The 18,164-nt window shown below is 48.4% G+C and overlaps 1 protein-coding gene across 1 annotated transcript in view; it reads right to left on the bottom strand.

Annotated features, from left to right (window-relative positions):
* Positions 1-8,273, bottom strand: part of LOC141054318 (transcription factor HES-7-like) — a 77,024-nt gene extending 68,751 nt beyond the window's left edge. Inside the window, exon 1 of the mRNA XM_073551621.1 lies at positions 8,126-8,273. Within this exon, the coding sequence (XP_073407722.1) occupies positions 8,126-8,158 (33 nt within the window). The 5' untranslated portion in view covers positions 8,159-8,273. The remainder of the gene's footprint in view (positions 1-8,125) is intronic.
* Positions 8,274-18,164: the final 9,891 nt, after the last annotated feature.

Genomic DNA, 18,164 nt, shown 5'->3' with positions numbered 1-18,164 from the left:
GCCAGCATGGGTACAATATACCGGAATATGGAGGGGGGGGGGCGCATTATACCTCTATGGGTACAATATACCAGAATATGGGGGGGGGGCGCATTATACCAGTACGGGTACAACATACCGGAATATGGGGGGCATTATACCAGAATATGGGGGGGGATATTACACCAGTATGGGTACAATATACCGGAATATGGGGGGGCATTATACCAGTATGGGTACAATATACCAGAATATGGGGGGGGGGCATTATACCAGTATGGGTACAATATACCAGAATATGGGGGGGGGCATTATACCAGTATGGGTACAATATACCAGAATATGGGGGGGGGGCATTATACCAGTATGGGTACAATATACCAGAATATGGGGGGGGGCATTATACCACTATGGGTACAATATAACGTAATATGGGGGGGCATTATACCAGTATGGGTAAAATATACTGGAATATGGGGGGGGCATTATACCAGTATGGGCACAATATACCGGAATATGGGGGGGCGCATTATACCAGTATGGGTACAACATACCAAAATATCGGGGGGCATTATAAAAGTATGGGTACAATATATCAGAATATGGGGGGGGGGGGCATTATACCAGTTTGGGTCCAACTGTTAGGTGGATTCATAACTGGCTTAGTGATCGGACCCAAAGAGTGGTCGTAAATGGCTGCACATCCAGTTGGAAAAGTGTCTCAAGTGGGGTACCACAGGGCTCTGTCCTGGGCCCTGTATTGTTCAACATCTTTATCAACGATTTAGATGAAGGAATTGAGGGTAAACTGATTAAATTTGCTGATGACACAAAGCTAGGAGGGATAGCTAATACTAGAGAAGAGAGAGAGAGGATTCAAAAAGATTTAAATAAACTGGAGAAGTGGGCAGCAACTAACAGAATGGTTTTTAACAGGGAGAAATGCAAAGTACTACATCTGGGCAATAAAAATGAAAAAAGCATATACAGAATGGGAGGAATAGGGCTAAGTGACAGCACATGTGAAAAAGACTTGGGTATACTAATAGATCACAGACTGAATATGAGTCAACAGTGTGATGCAGCAGCAAAAAAGGCAAATGCAATTCTAGGATGTATTAACAGAAGCATACAGTCTAGATCACGTGAAGTCATTATTTCCCTCTACTCCTCTTTGGTCAGACCTCATCTGGAATATTGTGTCCAGTTTTGGGCACCACATTTTAAAAAAGACATCAACAAACTGGAGCAAGTTCAGAAAAGAGCGACCAGAATGGTGACCGGTCTGCAAACCATGTCTTATGAGGAAAGGTTGCAGGATTTGGGAATGTTTAGTTTGCATAAGAGAAGACTGAGAGGAGACTTAATAGCTGTCTACAAATATCTCAAGGGCTGTCACATTGTAGAAGGATCAACTTTATTCTCATTTGCACAAGGAAAGACTAGAAGCAATGGGATGAAACTGAATGGGAGGAGACACAGATTAGATATTAGAAAAAACTTTTTGACAGTGTGATCAATGAGTGGAACAAGCTGCCACGAGAAGTGGCGAGTTCTCCTGCAATGGAAGTCTTCAAACAGAGGTTGGACAGACATCTGACTGGGATGATTTAGCGAATCCTGCTTTGAGCAGGGGGTTGGACCAGATGGCCCAGGAGGTCCCTTCCAACTCTACGATTCTATGATTCAATATACTGGAGTATGGGGGGGGGGGGGCATTATACCAGTATGGGTACAATATACTGGAGTATTGGGGGCATTATACCAGTATGGGTACAATATACTGGAGTATGGGGGGGGGGGGCATTATACCAGTATGGGTACAATATACCAGAATATGGGGGGGGTCAGTATACCAGTATGGGTACACTATACCGGAATATGGGGGGGGCACTATACCAGCATGGGTACAATATACCGGAATGTAGGGGGGCGCATTATACCGGAAAATGGGGGGGAGGCATTATACCAGTATGGGTACAATATACTGGAGTATGGGGGGGGGCATGATACCAGCATGGGTACAATATACTGGAGTATGGGGGGGGCATTATACCAGTATGGGTACACTATACCGGAATATGGGGGGGCACTATACCAGCATGGGTACAATATACCGGAATATGGGGGGGGCACTATACCAGCATGGGTACAATATACCGGAATATAGGGGGGCGCATTATACCAGAAAATGGGGGGGAGGCATTATACCAGTATGGGTACAATATACTGGAGTATGGGGGGGGGCATTGTACCCATGCTGGTATCATATACTGGAGTATGGGGGGGGCATTATACCAGTATGGGTACACTATACCGGAATATGGGGGGGCATTATACCAGTATGGGTACACTATACCGGAATATGGGGGGGGCACTATACCAGCATGGGTACAATATACCGGAATATAGGGGGGCGCATTATACCGGAAAATGGGGGGGAGGCATTATACCAGTATGGGTACAATATACTGGAGTATGGGGGGGGGCATGATACCAGCATGGGTACAATATACTGGAGTATGGGGGGGGCATTATACCAGTATGGGTACACTATACCGGAATATGGGGGGGGCACTATACCAGCATGGGTACAATATACCGGAATATGGGGGGGGCACTATACCAGCATGGGTACAATATACCGGAATATAGGGGGGCGCATTATACCGGAAAATGGGGGGGAGGCATTATATCAGTATGGGTACAATATACTGGAGTATGGGGGGGGGCATGATACCAGCATGGGTACAATATACTGGAGTATGGGGGGGCATTATACCAGTATGGGTACACTATACCGGAATATGGGGGGGGCACTATACCAGCATGGGTACAATATACCGGAATATAGGGGGGCGCATTATACCGGAAAATGGGGGGGGATGCATTATACCAGTATGGGTACAATATACTGGAGTATGGGGGGGGGGCATTATACCAGTATGGGTACAATATACCGGAATATGGGGGGGCATGATACCAGCATGGGTACAATATACTGGAGTATGGGGGGGGGGGCATTATACCAGTATGGGTACAATATACTAGAATATGGGGGGGCATTATATCACTATGGGTACAATATAACGTAATATGGGGGGGGCCTTATACCAATATGGTTAAAATACACCGGAGTATGGGGGGGGCATTATACCAGTATGGGTGCAATATACTGGAGTATGGGGGGGGGGGGAATTATACCAGAATGGGTACAATATACCAGAATATGGGGGCTTATTATACCAGTATGGGTACAATATACCGGAATATGGGGGGGGCAATTATACCAGTATGGGTACAAAATACCAGAATATGGGGGGCATTATACCAGAATGGGTACAGTATACCGGAATATGGGGGGGGCATTATACCAGTATGGGTACAATATACCGGAATATGGGGGGGCATTATACCATTATGGGTACAAAATACCAGAATATGGGGGGGGCATTATACCAGAATACAGGGGGGGGGGGCATTATATCAGTATGGGTACAAAATACCAGAATATGGGGGGGCATTATACCAGTATGGGTACAATATACCAGAATATGGGGGGGCATTATACCAGAATACAGGGGGGGGGGCATTATATCAGTATGGGTACAAAATACCAGAATATGGGGGGGCATTATATCAGTATGGGTACAATATACCAGAATATGGGGGGGGCATTATACCAGAATAGGGGGGGGGCATTATACCAGAATGGGTACAATATACCGGAATATGGGGGGGCACTATACCAGTATGGGTACAAAATACCAGAATATGGGGGGGGGCATTATACCAGTATGGGTACAATATACCAGAATAGGGGGGGCATTATACCAGTATGGGTACAATATACCAGAATATGGGGGGGCATTATACCAGTATGGGTACAATATACTGGAGTATGGGGGGGGCATTATACCAGAATGGGTACAATATACCAGAATATGGGGGGGGGGCATTATACCAGTATGGGCACAATATACCAGAATAGGGGGGGGCATTATACCAGTATGGGTACAATATACCAGAATATGGGGGGGCATTATACCAGTATGGGTACAAAATACCAGAATATGGGGGGGGGCATTATATCAGTATGGGTACAAAATACCAGAATATGGGGGGGCATTATATCAGTATGAGTACAATATACCAGAATATGGGGGGGCATTATACCAGAATGGGTACAATATACCGGAATATGGGGGGGCATTATACCAGTATGGGTACAAAATACCAGAATAGGGGGGGGCATTATACCAGTATGGGTACAATATACCAGAATAGGGGGGGCATTATACCAGTATGGGTACAATATACCAGAATATGGGGGGGCATTATACCAGTATGGGTACAATATACTGGAGTATGGGGGGGGCATTATACCAGTATGGGTACAATATACCAGAATAGGGGGGGCATTATACCAGTATGGGTACAATATACCAGAATAGGGGGGGCATTATACCAGTATGGGTACACTATACCGGAATATGGGGGGGGGCACTATACCAGCATGGGTACAATATACCGGAATATAGGGGGGCGCATTATACCGGAAAATGGGGGGGGATGCATTATACCAGTATGGGTACAATATACTGGAGTATGGGGGGGGGGCATTATACCAGTATGGGTACAATATACCGGAATATGGGGGGGCATGATACCAGCATGGGTACAATATACTGGAGTATGGGGGGGGGGGCATTATACCAGTATGGGTACAATATACTAGAATATGGGGGGGCATTATATCACTATGGGTACAATATAACGTAATATGGGGGGGGCCTTATACCAATATGGTTAAAATACACCGGAGTATGGGGGGGCATTATACCAGTATGGGTGCAATATACTGGAGTATGGGGGGGGGGGAATTATACCAGAATGGGTACAATATACCAGAATATGGGGGCTTATTATACCAGTATGGGTACAATATACCGGAATATGGGGGGGGCAATTATACCAGTATGGGTACAAAATACCAGAATATGGGGGGCATTATACCAGAATGGGTACAGTATACCGGAATATGGGGGGGGCATTATACCAGTATGGGTACAATATACCGGAATATGGGGGGGCATTATACCATTATGGGTACAAAATACCAGAATATGGGGGGGGCATTATACCAGAATACAGGGGGGGGGGCATTATATAAGTATGGGTACAAAATACCAGAATATGGGGGGCATTATACCAGTATGGGTACAATATACCAGAATATGGGGGGGCATTATACCAGAATACAGGGGGGGGGGCATTATATCAGAATGGGTACAAAATACCAGAATATGGGGGGGCATTATATCAGTATGGGTACAATATACCAGAATATGGGGGGGGCATTATACCAGAATAGGGGGGGGGCATTATACCAGAATGGGTACAATATACCGGAATATGGGGGGGCACTATACCAGTATGGGTACAAAATACCAGAATATGGGGGGGGGCATTATACCAGTATGGGTACAATATACCAGAATAGGGGGGGCATTATACCAGTATGGGTACAATATACCAGAATATGGGGGGGCATTATACCAGTATGGGTACAATATACTGGAGTATGGGGGGGGCATTATACCAGAATGGGTACAATATACCAGAATATGGGGGGGGGGCATTATACCAGTATGGGCACAATATACCAGAATAGGGGGGGCATTATACCAGTATGGGTACAATATACCAGAATATGGGGGGGCATTATACCAGTATGGGTACAAAATACCAGAATATGGGGGGGGGGGCATTATATCAGTATGGGTACAAAATACCAGAATATGGGGGGGCATTATATCAGTATGAGTACAATATACCAGAATATGGGGGGGCATTATACCAGAATGGGTACAATATACCGGAATATGGGGGGGGCATTATACCAGAATGGGTACAATATACCGGAATATGGGGGGGCATTATACCAGAATGGGTACAATATACCAGAATATGGGGGGGCATTATATCAGTATGAGTACAATATACCAGAATATAGGGGGGCATTATACCAGAATGGGTACAATATACCGGAATATGGGGGGGGCATTATACCAGAATGGGTACAATATACCAGAATATGGGGGGGCATTATACCAGAATGGGTACAATATACCGGAATATGGGGGGGGCATTATACCAGAATGGGTACAATATACCAGAATATGGGGGGGCATTATACCAGAATGGGTACAATATACCGGAATATGGGGGGGGCATTATACCAGTATGGGTACAATATACCAGAATAGGGGGGGCATTATACCAGTATGGGTACAATATACCAGAATATGGGGGGGCATTATACCAGTATGGGTACAATATACTGGAGTATGGGGGGGGCATTATACCAGTATGGGTACAATATACCAGAATAGGGGGGGCATTATACCAGTATGGGTACAATATACCAGAATAGGGGGGGCATTATACCAGTATGGGTACAATATACCAGAATATGGGGGGGCATTATACCAGAATGGGTACAATATACTGGAGTATGGGGGGGGCATTATACCAGAATGGGTACAATATACCAGAATATGGGGGGGGGGGCATTATACCAGTATGGGCACAATATACCAGAATAGGGGGGGCATTATACCAGTATGGGTACAATATACTGGAGTATGGGGGGGCATTATAACATTATGGGCACAATATACCAGAATATGGGGGGCATTATACCAAAATATGGGGGGCTTTATACCAGTATGGGTACAATATAGCACAATATGGGGGGGTGCATTATACCAGAATATGGGGGGACTTTATACCAGTATGGGTACAATATACTGGAATATGGGGGGGGGGGGGGCTTTATACCAGTATGGGTACACTATATCAGAATATGGGGGGGCATTATACCAGAATACGGGGGGGGGGGGCTTTATAGCAGTATGGATAGTGTACCGGAATATGGGGGGGTCATTATACCAGAATATGGGGGGGGCATTATACCAGAATATGGGGGGGGCATTATACCAGAATATGGGGGGGGGGGCATTATACCAGAATATTGGGGGGGGGGGCATTATACCAGAATATTGGGGGGGGGGGGCATTATACCAGAATATTGGGGGGGGGGGGCATTATACCAGAATATTGGGGGGGGGGCGCATTATACCAGAATATTGGGGGGGGGGCATTATAGCAGTATGGGTACAATATACTGAATATGGGGGGGGCATTATACCAGAATATGGGGGGGCATTACCCCTGGATAGATTACCTGGTGGCCCCATCCCCCAGTAATGGTGAGCCCCCCCCCCCCTGTAGCCGCCACATCCTGGTGCAGACTGTAGGACATCAGCGCAGCATGGAAACCTGCAGGATCCTTGGTGACGCTGACACAGGGAGACCCCGCCACACACCCTGGCTCTGCGGGGGTCACAGAGAAGCCGCAGGGTCGGGGGCAGCACTCGCTCCCTCAGGGTCTGTGCACACGCTGGAGAAAAGTCTGTGCGGAATCCGCAACGTTCTTCCACCTCTTCCATTCGGCTGTGTGCAGACGCTGCAGATTCCGCTGCGGTGTCCAGCACCATTACATCCTATGGGAAACGAACGCCGCAGTGCAGACGGTGCGGAATTCTCCGCAATTTCCAATCCGCAGAAAGAACTGACAGGTCATTCTTTTCTGCAGATTCCGCTGCCATCTGCTCCATTGTGGAGGTGATAAACCGCAGAGCACGCTGCAGCGTGTGCACACAGCCTACAGGAATCTGCAGGGGAAAGCCGCACACTATCTGCAGAAAATCCTCACCGCGGGAACATCCCCTCAGGCGGCGTCCACACCGCGCGGTTTGCAGCCCTCACCCAGTGCTCGGGCCGTCCATGCCGGCGGAACTGTGGAAAGACTGCTCCAATCACCACTGACACCACGGCCGCGGCACTGCTGGGAGTTGTAGTGTCCGAGAAAGAGGGGGGAGAAAGATCGCAGAGGAAAAGCGACGAGATAATACACATGTGAGTCCATACGCGGCACTGCCGCCGACACTTGGACCGGAGGGTGCGGATACATGCCCTATGCCTACGCACGCTCCTTTCCCAGTGCGGGCGGCAGCGCCGGGTTCTCGTATGAGCCCTAAGGCAGAACTAGAGCGGTCTCCGGAGAGACGGCGGCTCCTACCTTCCGGGACGGGAGACTCTCCGCGCACTCCATGTCCAGCACCGGGACTCAGCGCGGCCGCAGCCCGCACAAGGGGTTAAAGCGCGATCCTGGGCCACGCCCCCGTGCCACAAGAGGAGGGGCCACTGACCCCGCCCCCTGCTGCCGCTTGGTCAGAAGTCACACAGGGGACAGGAGAGCGAGGGGGGGGGCAACTACCAGTGACGTCACACAATGAGCAGGGAGCAGTGACGTCACACAATGAGCAGGGAGCAGTGACGTCACTCAATGAGCAGGGAGCAGTGACGTCACACAATGAGCAGGGAGCAGTGACGTCACACAAACAATGCGCAGTGCAGAGGGACGTCACTTACATGGCGTCAAGAGGTAAACACGGCACAAGCGTACATGAAGACCTAGAACTATCAGAAAGTGCGGGAATAGTATATGAGGAGGAGGAGATGGGGTAATAGTATATGAGGAGGAGGAGGAGATGGGGTAATAGTATATGAGGAGGAGGAGGAGATGGGGTAATAGTATATGAGGAGGATGAGATGGGGTAATAGTATATGAGGAGGAGGAGATGGGGTAATAGTATATGAGGAGGAGGAGGAGATGGGGTAATAGTATATGAGGAGGAGGAGATGGAGTAATAGTATATGAGGAGGAGGAGGAGATGGGGTAATAGTATATGAGGAGGAGGGGGAGATGGGGTAATAGTATATGAGGAGGAGGAGATGGGGTAATAGTATATGAGGAGGAGGAGGAGATGGGGTAATAGTATATGAGGAGGAGGAGGAGATGGGGTAATAGTATATGAGGAGGAGGAGATGGGGTAATAGTATATGAGGAGGAGGAGGAGATGGGGTAATAGTATATGAGGAGGAGGGGGAGATGGGGTAATAGTATATGAGGAGGAGGAGATGGGGTAATAGTATATGAGGAGGAGGAGGTGGGGTAATAGTATATGAGGAGGGGGAGGAGATGGGGTAATAGTATATGAGGAGGAGGAGATGGGGTAATAGTATATGAGGAGGAGGAGGAGATGGGGTAATAGTATATGAGGAGGGGGAGATGGGGTAATAGTATATGAGGAGGAGGAGGAGATGGGGTAATAGTATATGAGGAGGAGGAGATGGGGTAATAGTATATGAGGAGGAGGAGGAGATGGGGTAATAGTATATGAGGAGGAGGAGGAGATGGGGTAATAGTATATGAGGAGGAGATGGGGTAATAGTATATGAGGAGGAGGAGATGGGGTAATAGTATATGAGGAGGGGGAGGAGATGGGGTAATAGTATATGAGGAGGAGGAGATGGGGTAATAGTATATGAGGAGGAGGGGGAGATGGGGTAATAGTATATGAGGAGGGGGAGATGGGGTAATAGTATATGAGGAGGAGGAGATGGGGTAATAGTATATGAGGAGGGGGAGGAGATGGGGTAATAGTATATGAGGAGGAGGAGATGGGGTAATAGTATATGAGGAGGAGGAGGAGATGGGGTAATAGTATATGAGGAGGAGGAGGAGATGGGGTAATAGTATATGAGGAGGAGGAGGAGATGGGGTAATAGTATATGAGGAGGAGGAGATGGGGTAATAGTATATGAGGAGGGGGAGGAGATGGGGTAATAGTATATGAGGAGGAGGAGGTGGGGTAATAGTATATGAGGAGGGGGAGGAGATGGGGTAATAGTATATGAGGAGGAGGGGGAGATGGGGTAATAGTATATGAGGAGGGGGAGGAGATGGGGTAATAGTATATGAGGAGGAGGAGATGGGGTAATAGTATATGAGGAGGAGGGGGAGATGGGGTAATAGTATATGAGGAGGGGGAGATGGGGTAATAGTATATGAGGAGGAGGAGATGGGGTAATAGTATATGAGGAGGGGGAGGAGATGGGGTAATAGTATATGAGGAGGAGGAGATGGGGTAATAGTATATGAGGAGGAGGAGGAGATGGGGTAATAGTATATGAGGAGGAGGAGATGGGGTAATAGTATATGAGGAGGGGGAGGAGATGGGGTAATAGTATATGAGGAGGAGGAGATGGGGTAATAGTATATGAGGAGGAGGAGATGGGGTAATAGTATATGAGGAGGGGGAGGAGATGGGGTAATAGTATATGAGGAGGAGGAGATGGGGTAATAGTATATGAGGAGGAGGGGGAGATGGGGTAATAGTATATGAGGAGGAGGAGATGGGGTAATAGTATATGAGGAGGAGGAGGAGATGGGGTAATAGTATATGAGGAGGAGGAGATGGGGTAATAGTATATGAGGAGGGGAGGAGATGGGGTAATAGTATATGAGGAGGAGGAGATGGGGTAATAGTATATGAGGAGGAGGGGGAGATGGGGTAATAGTATATGAGGAGGAGGAGATGGGGTAATAGTATATGAGGAGGAGGAGGAGATGGGGTAATAGTATATGAGGAGGAGGAGATGGGGTAATAGTATATGAGGAGGGGAGGAGATGGGGTAATAGTATATGAGGAGGAGGAGATGGGGTAATAGTATATGAGGAGGAGGGGGAGATGGGGTAATAGTATATGAGGAGGAGGAGATGGGGTAATAGTATATGAGGAGGGGGAGGAGATGGGGTAATAGTATATGAGGAGGAGGAGATGGGGTAATAGTATATGAGGAGGAGGAGGAGATGGGGTAATAGTATATGAGGAGGAGGAGATGGGGTAATAGTATATGAGGAGGGGGAGGAGATGGGGTAATAGTATATGAGGAGGAGGAGATGGGGTAATAGTATATGAGGAGGAAGGGGAGATGGGGTAATAGTATATGAGGAGGGGGAGGAGATGGGGTAATAGTATATGAGGAGGAGGAGGAGATGGGGTAATAGTATATGAGGAGGAGGAGGAGATGGGGTAATAGTATATGAGGAGGAGGAGGAGATGGGGTAATAGTATATGAGGAGGGGGAGATGGGGTAATAGTATATGAGGAGGGGAGATGGGGTAATAGTATATGAGGAGGAGGAGATGGGGTAATAGTATATGAGGAGGAGGGGGAGATGGGGTAATAGTATATGAGGAGGAGGGGGAGATGGGGTAATAGTATATGAGGAGGAGGGGGAGATGGGGTAATAGTATATGAGGAGGAGGGGGAGATGGGGTAATAGTATATGAGGAGGAGGGGAAGATGGGGTAATAGTATATGAGGAGGAGGAGATGGGGTAATAGTATATGAGGAGGAGGAGATGGGGTAATAGTATATGAGGAGGAGGGGGAGATGGGGTAATAGTATATGAGGAGGGGGAGGAGATGCGGTAATAGTATATGAGGAGGAGGAGATGGGGTAATAGTATATGAGGAGGAGGGGGAGATGGGGTAATAGTATATGAGGAGGAGGGGAAGATGGGGTAATAGTATATGAGGAGGAGGAGATGGGGTAATAGTATATGAGGAGGAGGGGGAGATGGGGTAATAGTATATGAGGAGGGGGAGATGGGGTAATAGTATATGAGGAGGAGGAGGAGATGGGGTAATAGTATATGAGGAGGAGGAGATGGGGTAATAGTATATGAGGAGGAGGAGATGGGGTAATAGTATATGAGGAGGGGGAGATGGGGTAATAGTATATGAGGAGGAGGGGGAGATGGGGTAATAGTATATGAGGAGGAGGAGATGGGGTAATAGTATATGAGGAGGAGGAGATGGGGTAATAGTATATGAGGAGGAGGGGGAGATGGGGTAATAGTATATGAGGAGAAGGAGATGGGGTAATAGTATATGAGGAGGGGGAGATGGGGTAATAGTATATGAGGAGGAGGGGGAGATGGGGTAATAGTATATGAGGAGGGGGAGGAGATGGGGTAATAGTATATGAGGAGGAGGGGAGATGGGGTAATAGTATATGAGGAGGGGGAGATGGGGTAATAGTATATGAGGAGGAGGTGGGGTAATAGTATATGAGGAGGAGGAGGAGATGGGGTAATAGTATATGAGGAGGAGGGGAGATGGGGTAATAGTATATGAGGAGGAGGGGGAGATGGGGTAATAGTATATGAGGAGGAGGAGGTGGGGTAATAGTATATGAGGAGGAGGAGATAGGGTAATAGTATATGAGGAGGAGGGGGAGATGGGGTAATAGTATATGAGGAGGAGGAGGAGATGGGGTAATAGTATATGAGGAGGAGGGGGAGATGGGGTAATAGTATATGAGGAGGAGGAGGTGGGGTAATAGTATATGAGGAGGAGGAGATGGGGTAATAGTATATGAGGAGGAGGGGGAGATGGGGTAATAGTATATGAGGAGGAGGGGGAGATGGGGTAATAGTATATGAGGAGGGGGAGGAGATGGGGTAATAGTATATGAGGAGGAGGAGATGGGGTAATAGCATATGAGGAGGAGGGGGAGATGGGGTAATAGTATATGAGGAGGAGGAGATGGGGTAATAGCATATGAGGAGGAGGGGGAGATGGGGTAATAGTATATGAGGAGGAGGAGGAGATGGGGTAATAGTATATGAGGAGGAGGGGAAGATGGGGTAATAGTATATGAGGAGGGGGAGATGGGGTAATAGTATATGAGGAGGGGAGGAGATGGGGTAATAGTATATGAGGAGGGTGGGGTAATAGTATATGAGGAGGAGGAGGAGATGGGGTAATAGCATATGAGGAGGAGGGGGAGATGGGGTAATAGTATATGAGGAGGAGGAGGAGATGGGGTAATAGATATGAGGAGGAGGGGGAGATGGGGTAATAGTATATGAGGAGGAGGAGGAGATGGGGTAATAGTATATGAGGAGGAGGGGAAGATGGGGTAATAGTATATGAGGAGGGGGAGATGGGGTAATAGTATATGAGGAGGAGGGGGAGATGGGGTAATAGTATATGAGGAGGGGGAGGAGATGGGGTAATAGTATATGAGGAGGAGGGGGAGATGGGGTAATAGTATATGAGGAGGGGGAGATGGGGTAATAGTATATGAGGAGGAGGTGGGGTAATAGTATATGAGGAGGAGGAGGAGATGGGGTAATAGTATATGAGGAGGAGGGGAGATGGGGTAATAGTATATGAGGAGGAGGGGGAGATGGGGTAATAGTATATGAGGAGGAGGAGGTGGGGTAATAGTATATGAGGAGGAGGAGATGGGGTAATAGTATATGAGGAGGAGGAGATGGGGTAATAGTATATGAGGAGGAGGGGGAGATGGGGTAATAGTATATGAGGAGGGGGAGGAGATGGGGTAATAGTATATGAGGAGGAGGGGAGATGGGGTAATAGTATATGAGGAGGAGGGGAGATGGGGTAATAGTATATGAGGAGGAGGAGGAGATGGGGTAATAGTATATGAGGAGGAGGAGGAGATGGGGTAATAGTATATGAGGAGGAGGAGATGGGGTAATAGTATATGAGGAGGAGGGAAGATGGGGTAATAGTATATGAGGAGGGGGAGATGGGGTAATAGTATATGAGGAGGAGGAGATGGGGTAATAGTATATGAGGAGGAGGGGAAGATGGGGTAATAGTATATGAGGAGGGGGAGATGGGGTAATAGTATATGAGGAGGGGGAGATGGGGTAATAGTATATGAGGAGGAGGGGGAGATAGGGTAATAGTATATGAGAAGGAGGGGAGATGGGGTAATAGTATATGAGGAGGAGGAGATGGGGTAATAGTATATGAGGAGGAGGGGGAGATGGGGTAATAGTATATGAGGAGGAGGAGATGGGGTAATAGTATATGAGGAGGAGGAGGAGATGGGGTAATAGTATATGAGGAGGAGGGGGAGATGGGGTAATAGTATATGAGAGGAGGGGGAGATGGGGTAATAGTATATGAGGAGGGGAGGAGATGGGGTAATAGTATATGAGGAGGAGGAGGAGATGGGGTAATAGTATATGAGGAGGAGGAGGAGATGGGGTAATAGTATATGAGGAGGAGGGGAGATGGGGTAATAGTATATGAGGAGGGGGAGGAGATGGGGTAATAGTATATGAGGAGGAGGAGGAGATGGGGTAATAGTATATGAGGAGGAGGGGGAGATGGGGTAATAGTATATGAGGAGGAGGGGGAGATGGGGTAATAGTATATGAGGAGGAGGAGGAGATGGGGTAATAGTATATGAGGAGGAGGGGGAGATGGGGTAATAGTATATGAGGAGGAGGGGATATGGGGTAATAGTATATGAGGAGGGGAGGAGATGGGGTAATAGTATATGAGGAGGAGGGGGAGATGGGGTAATAGTATATGAGGAGGAGGGGGAGATGGGGTAATAGTATATGAGGAGGAGGAGATGGGGTAATAGTATATGAGGAGGAGGGGGAGATGGGGTAATAGTATATGAGGAGGAGGGGAGATGGGGTAATAGTATATGAGGAGGAGGGGGAGATGGGGTAATAGTATATGAGGAGGAGGAGGTGGGGTAATAGTATATGAGGAGGAGGAGGTGGGGTAATAGTATATGAGGAGGAGGGGGAGATGGGGGTAATAGTATACTGAGGAGGAGGAGGATGGGGTAATAGTATATGAGGAGGAGGAGGAGATGGGGTAATAGTATATGAGGAGGAGGGGGAGATGGGGTAATAGTATATGAGGAGGGGGAGATGGGGTAATAGTATATGAGGAGGAGGGGGAGATGGGGTAATAGTATATGAGGAGGGGGAGGAGGTGGGGTAATAGTATATGAGGAGGGGGAGGAGGTGGGGTAATAGTATATGAGGAGGAGGAGGAGGAGATGGGGTAATAGTATATGAGGAGGAGGAGGAGATGGGGTAATAGTATATGAGGAGGGGGAGATGGGGTAATAGTATATGAGGAGGAGGAGATGGGGTAATAGTATATGAGGAGGAGGGGGAGAGATGGGGTAATAGTATATGAGAAGGGGGAGATGGGGTAATAGTATATGAGGAGGAGGGGAGGTGGGGTAATAGTATATGAGGAGGAGGAGGAGATGGGGTAATAGTATATGAGGAGGGGGAGGAGATGGGGTAATAGTATATGAGGAGGAGGGGGAGATGGGGTAATAGTATATGAGGAGGAGGAGGAGATGGGGTAATAGTATATGAGGAGGGGGAGATGGGGTAATAGTATATGAGGAGGGGGAGATGGGGTAATAGTATATGAGGAGGAGGGGGAGATGGGGTAATAGTATATGAGGAGGGGGAGGAGATGGGGTAATAGTATATGAGGAGGAGGAGGAGATGGGGTAATAGTATATGAGGAGGAGGGGAGATGGGGTAATAGTATATGAGGAGGAGGAGGAGATGGGGTAATAGTATATGAGGAGGAGGAGGAGATGGGGTAATAGTATATGAGGAGGGGGAGATGGGGTAATAGTATATGAGGAGGGGGGAGATGGGGTAATAGTATATGAGGAGGAGGGGGAGATGGGGTAATAGTATATGAGGAGGAGGGAGGAGATGGGGTAATAGTATATGAGGAGGAGGAGGAGATGGGGTAATAGTATATGAGGAGGAGGAGGAGATGGGGTAATAGTATATGAGGAGGGGGAGATGGGGTAATAGTATATGAGGAGGGGGAGGAGGTGGGGTAATAGTATATGAGGAGGGGGAGGAGGTGGGGTAATAGTATATGAGGAGGAGGAGGAGGAGATGGGGTAATAGTATATGAGGAGGAGGAGGAGATGGGGTAATAGTATATGAGGAGGGGGAGATGGGGTAATAGTATATGAGGAGGAGGAGATGGGGTAATAGTATATGAGGAGGAGGGGGAGATGGGGTAATAGTATATGAGAAGGGGGAGATGGGGTAATAGTATATGAGGAGGAGGGGGAGGTGGGGTAATAGTATATGAGGAGGAGGAGGAGATGGGGTAATAGTATATGAGGAGGGGAGGAGATGGGGTAATAGTATATGAGGAGGAGGGGGAGATGGGGTAATAGTATATGAGGAGGGGAGGAGATGGGGTAATAGTATATGAGGAGGGGAGATGGGGTAATAGTATATGAGGAGGGAGATGGGGTAATAGTATATGAGGAGGAGGGGGAGATGGGGTAATAGTATATGAGGAGGGGAGGAGATGGGGTAATAGTATATGAGGAGGAGGAGGAGATGGGGTAATAGTATATGAGGAGGAGGGGGAGATGGGGTAATAGTATATGAGGAGGAGGAGGAGATGGGGTAATAGTATATGAGGAGGAGGAGGAGATGGGGTAATAGTATATGAGGAGGGGAGATGGGGTAATAGTATATGAGGAGGGGGAGATGGGGTAATAGTATATGAGGAGGAGGGGGAGATGGGGTAATAGTATATGAGGAGGAGGAGGAGATGGGGTAATAGTATATGAGGAGGAGGAGGAGATGGGGTAATAGTATATGAGGAGGAGGAGGAGATGGGGTAATAGTATATGAGGAGGGGGAGATGGGGTAATAGTATATGAGGAGGAGGAGGAGATGGGGTAATAGTATATGAGGAGGAGGAGATGGGGTAATAGTATATGAGGAGGAGGGGGAGATGGGGTAATAGTATATGAGGAGGAGGGGAGATGGGGTAATAGTATATGAGGAGGAGGAGGATGGGGTAATAGTATATGAGGAGGAGGAGATGGGGTAATAGTATATGAGGAGGAGAGATGGGTAATAGTATATGAGGAGGAGGAGATGGGGTAATAGTATATGAGGAGGAGGGAGATGGGGTAATAGTATATGAGGAGGAGGGATGGGGTAATAGTATATGAGGAGGAGAGGTGTGGGTAATAGTATATGAGGAGGAGGGAGGAGATGGGGGTAATAGTATATGAGGAGGAGGAGATGGGGTAATAGTATATGAGGAGGAGGAGATGGGGTAATAGTATATGAGGAGGAGGGGGAGATGGGGTAATAGTATATGAGGAGGGGGAGATGGGGTAATAGTATATGAGGAGGAGGGGGAGATGGGGTAATAGTATATGAGGAGGAGGAGTGGGGTAATAGTATATGAGGAGGAGGGGAGATGGGGTAATAGTATATGAGGAGGAGGAGATGGGGTAATAGTATATGAGGAGGAGGGGGAGATGGGGTAATAGTATATGAGGAGGGGGAGATGGGGTAATAGTATATGAGGAGGGGGAGATGGGGTAATAGTATATGAGGAGGAGGGGAGATGGGGTAATAGTATATGAGGAGGAGGAGGTGGGGTAATAGTATATGAGGAGGAGGGGGAGATGGGGTAATAGTATAGGAGGAGGAGGGGGAGATGGGGTAATAGTATATGAGGAGGGGGAGATGGGGTAATAGTATATGAGGAGGGATGGGGTAAGTTTGAGGAGGAGGAGGAGATGGGGTATAGTATTGAGGTGGTGGAGGTGATGGGGTAAGTAGTATGAGGAGGAGGGGAGATGGGGGTAATAGTATATGAGGAGGAGGTGGGTGGGGTAATAGTATATGAGGAGGAGGGGGAGATGGGGTAATAGTATATGAGGTGGTGGAGTGAGGGGTAATAGGTTATGAGGAGGAGGGGGAGATGGGGGATAGTATGTGAGAGGAGGGGGAGTGGGGGTTGAGTTGTGGAGGTGGTGGAGGAGAGGGGGTAGAGTTGTGAGGAGGAGGTGAGAGGGGGTAATAGGTAGTGGAGGAGGGGGTGGAGTGGGATTGAGGATTTGGTGGAGGAGGAGGAGATGGGGTAAGAGGTGTGGAGGTGGTGGAGGTGGGGGGGTTTAGTGTTGTGAGGAGGTGGAGTGGGGGATGTGATGAGAGGTGGTGGTGGGGTAGAGTAGAGGTGGAGGTGGGGGTGTGGGGGTTGTGGTGTGGTGGTGGTGGGGAGGGGGGTGTGGTGTGAGGTGGAGGTGTGGGGGGTTGAGGGAGGTGGTGGAGTGGGGGGGTTGTGGTGTGGTGGTGGTGGAGTGGGGGGTTGTGGTGTGGTGGTGGTGGTGTGGGGGGTTGTGGTGTGGTGGTGGTGGTGGTGTGGGGGGTTGTGGTGTGGTGGTGGTGGTGTAGGGGGGTTGTGGTGTGGTGGTGGTGGGAGGTGTGGGGGTAGAGGTGTGGTGGTGGTGGTGGTGTGGGGGGTTAGTGGTGTGGTGGTGGTGGTGGTGTGGGGGTTGTGGTGTGGTGGTGGAGGTGTGGGGGGTTGTGGTGTGGTGGTGGTGGAGTGTGGGGGGTTGTGG

The sequence above is a fragment of the Dendrobates tinctorius genome, unplaced genomic scaffold (assembly GCF_039654945.1).
Source record: "Dendrobates tinctorius isolate UK_male_01 unplaced genomic scaffold, ASM3965494v1 ptg000178l, whole genome shotgun sequence".
NCBI lineage: Eukaryota > Metazoa > Chordata > Amphibia > Anura > Dendrobatidae > Dendrobates > Dendrobates tinctorius.
The sequence above is the reverse complement of the archived record's forward strand: the minus strand, read 5'-3'. Positions and strand labels throughout refer to the sequence as shown.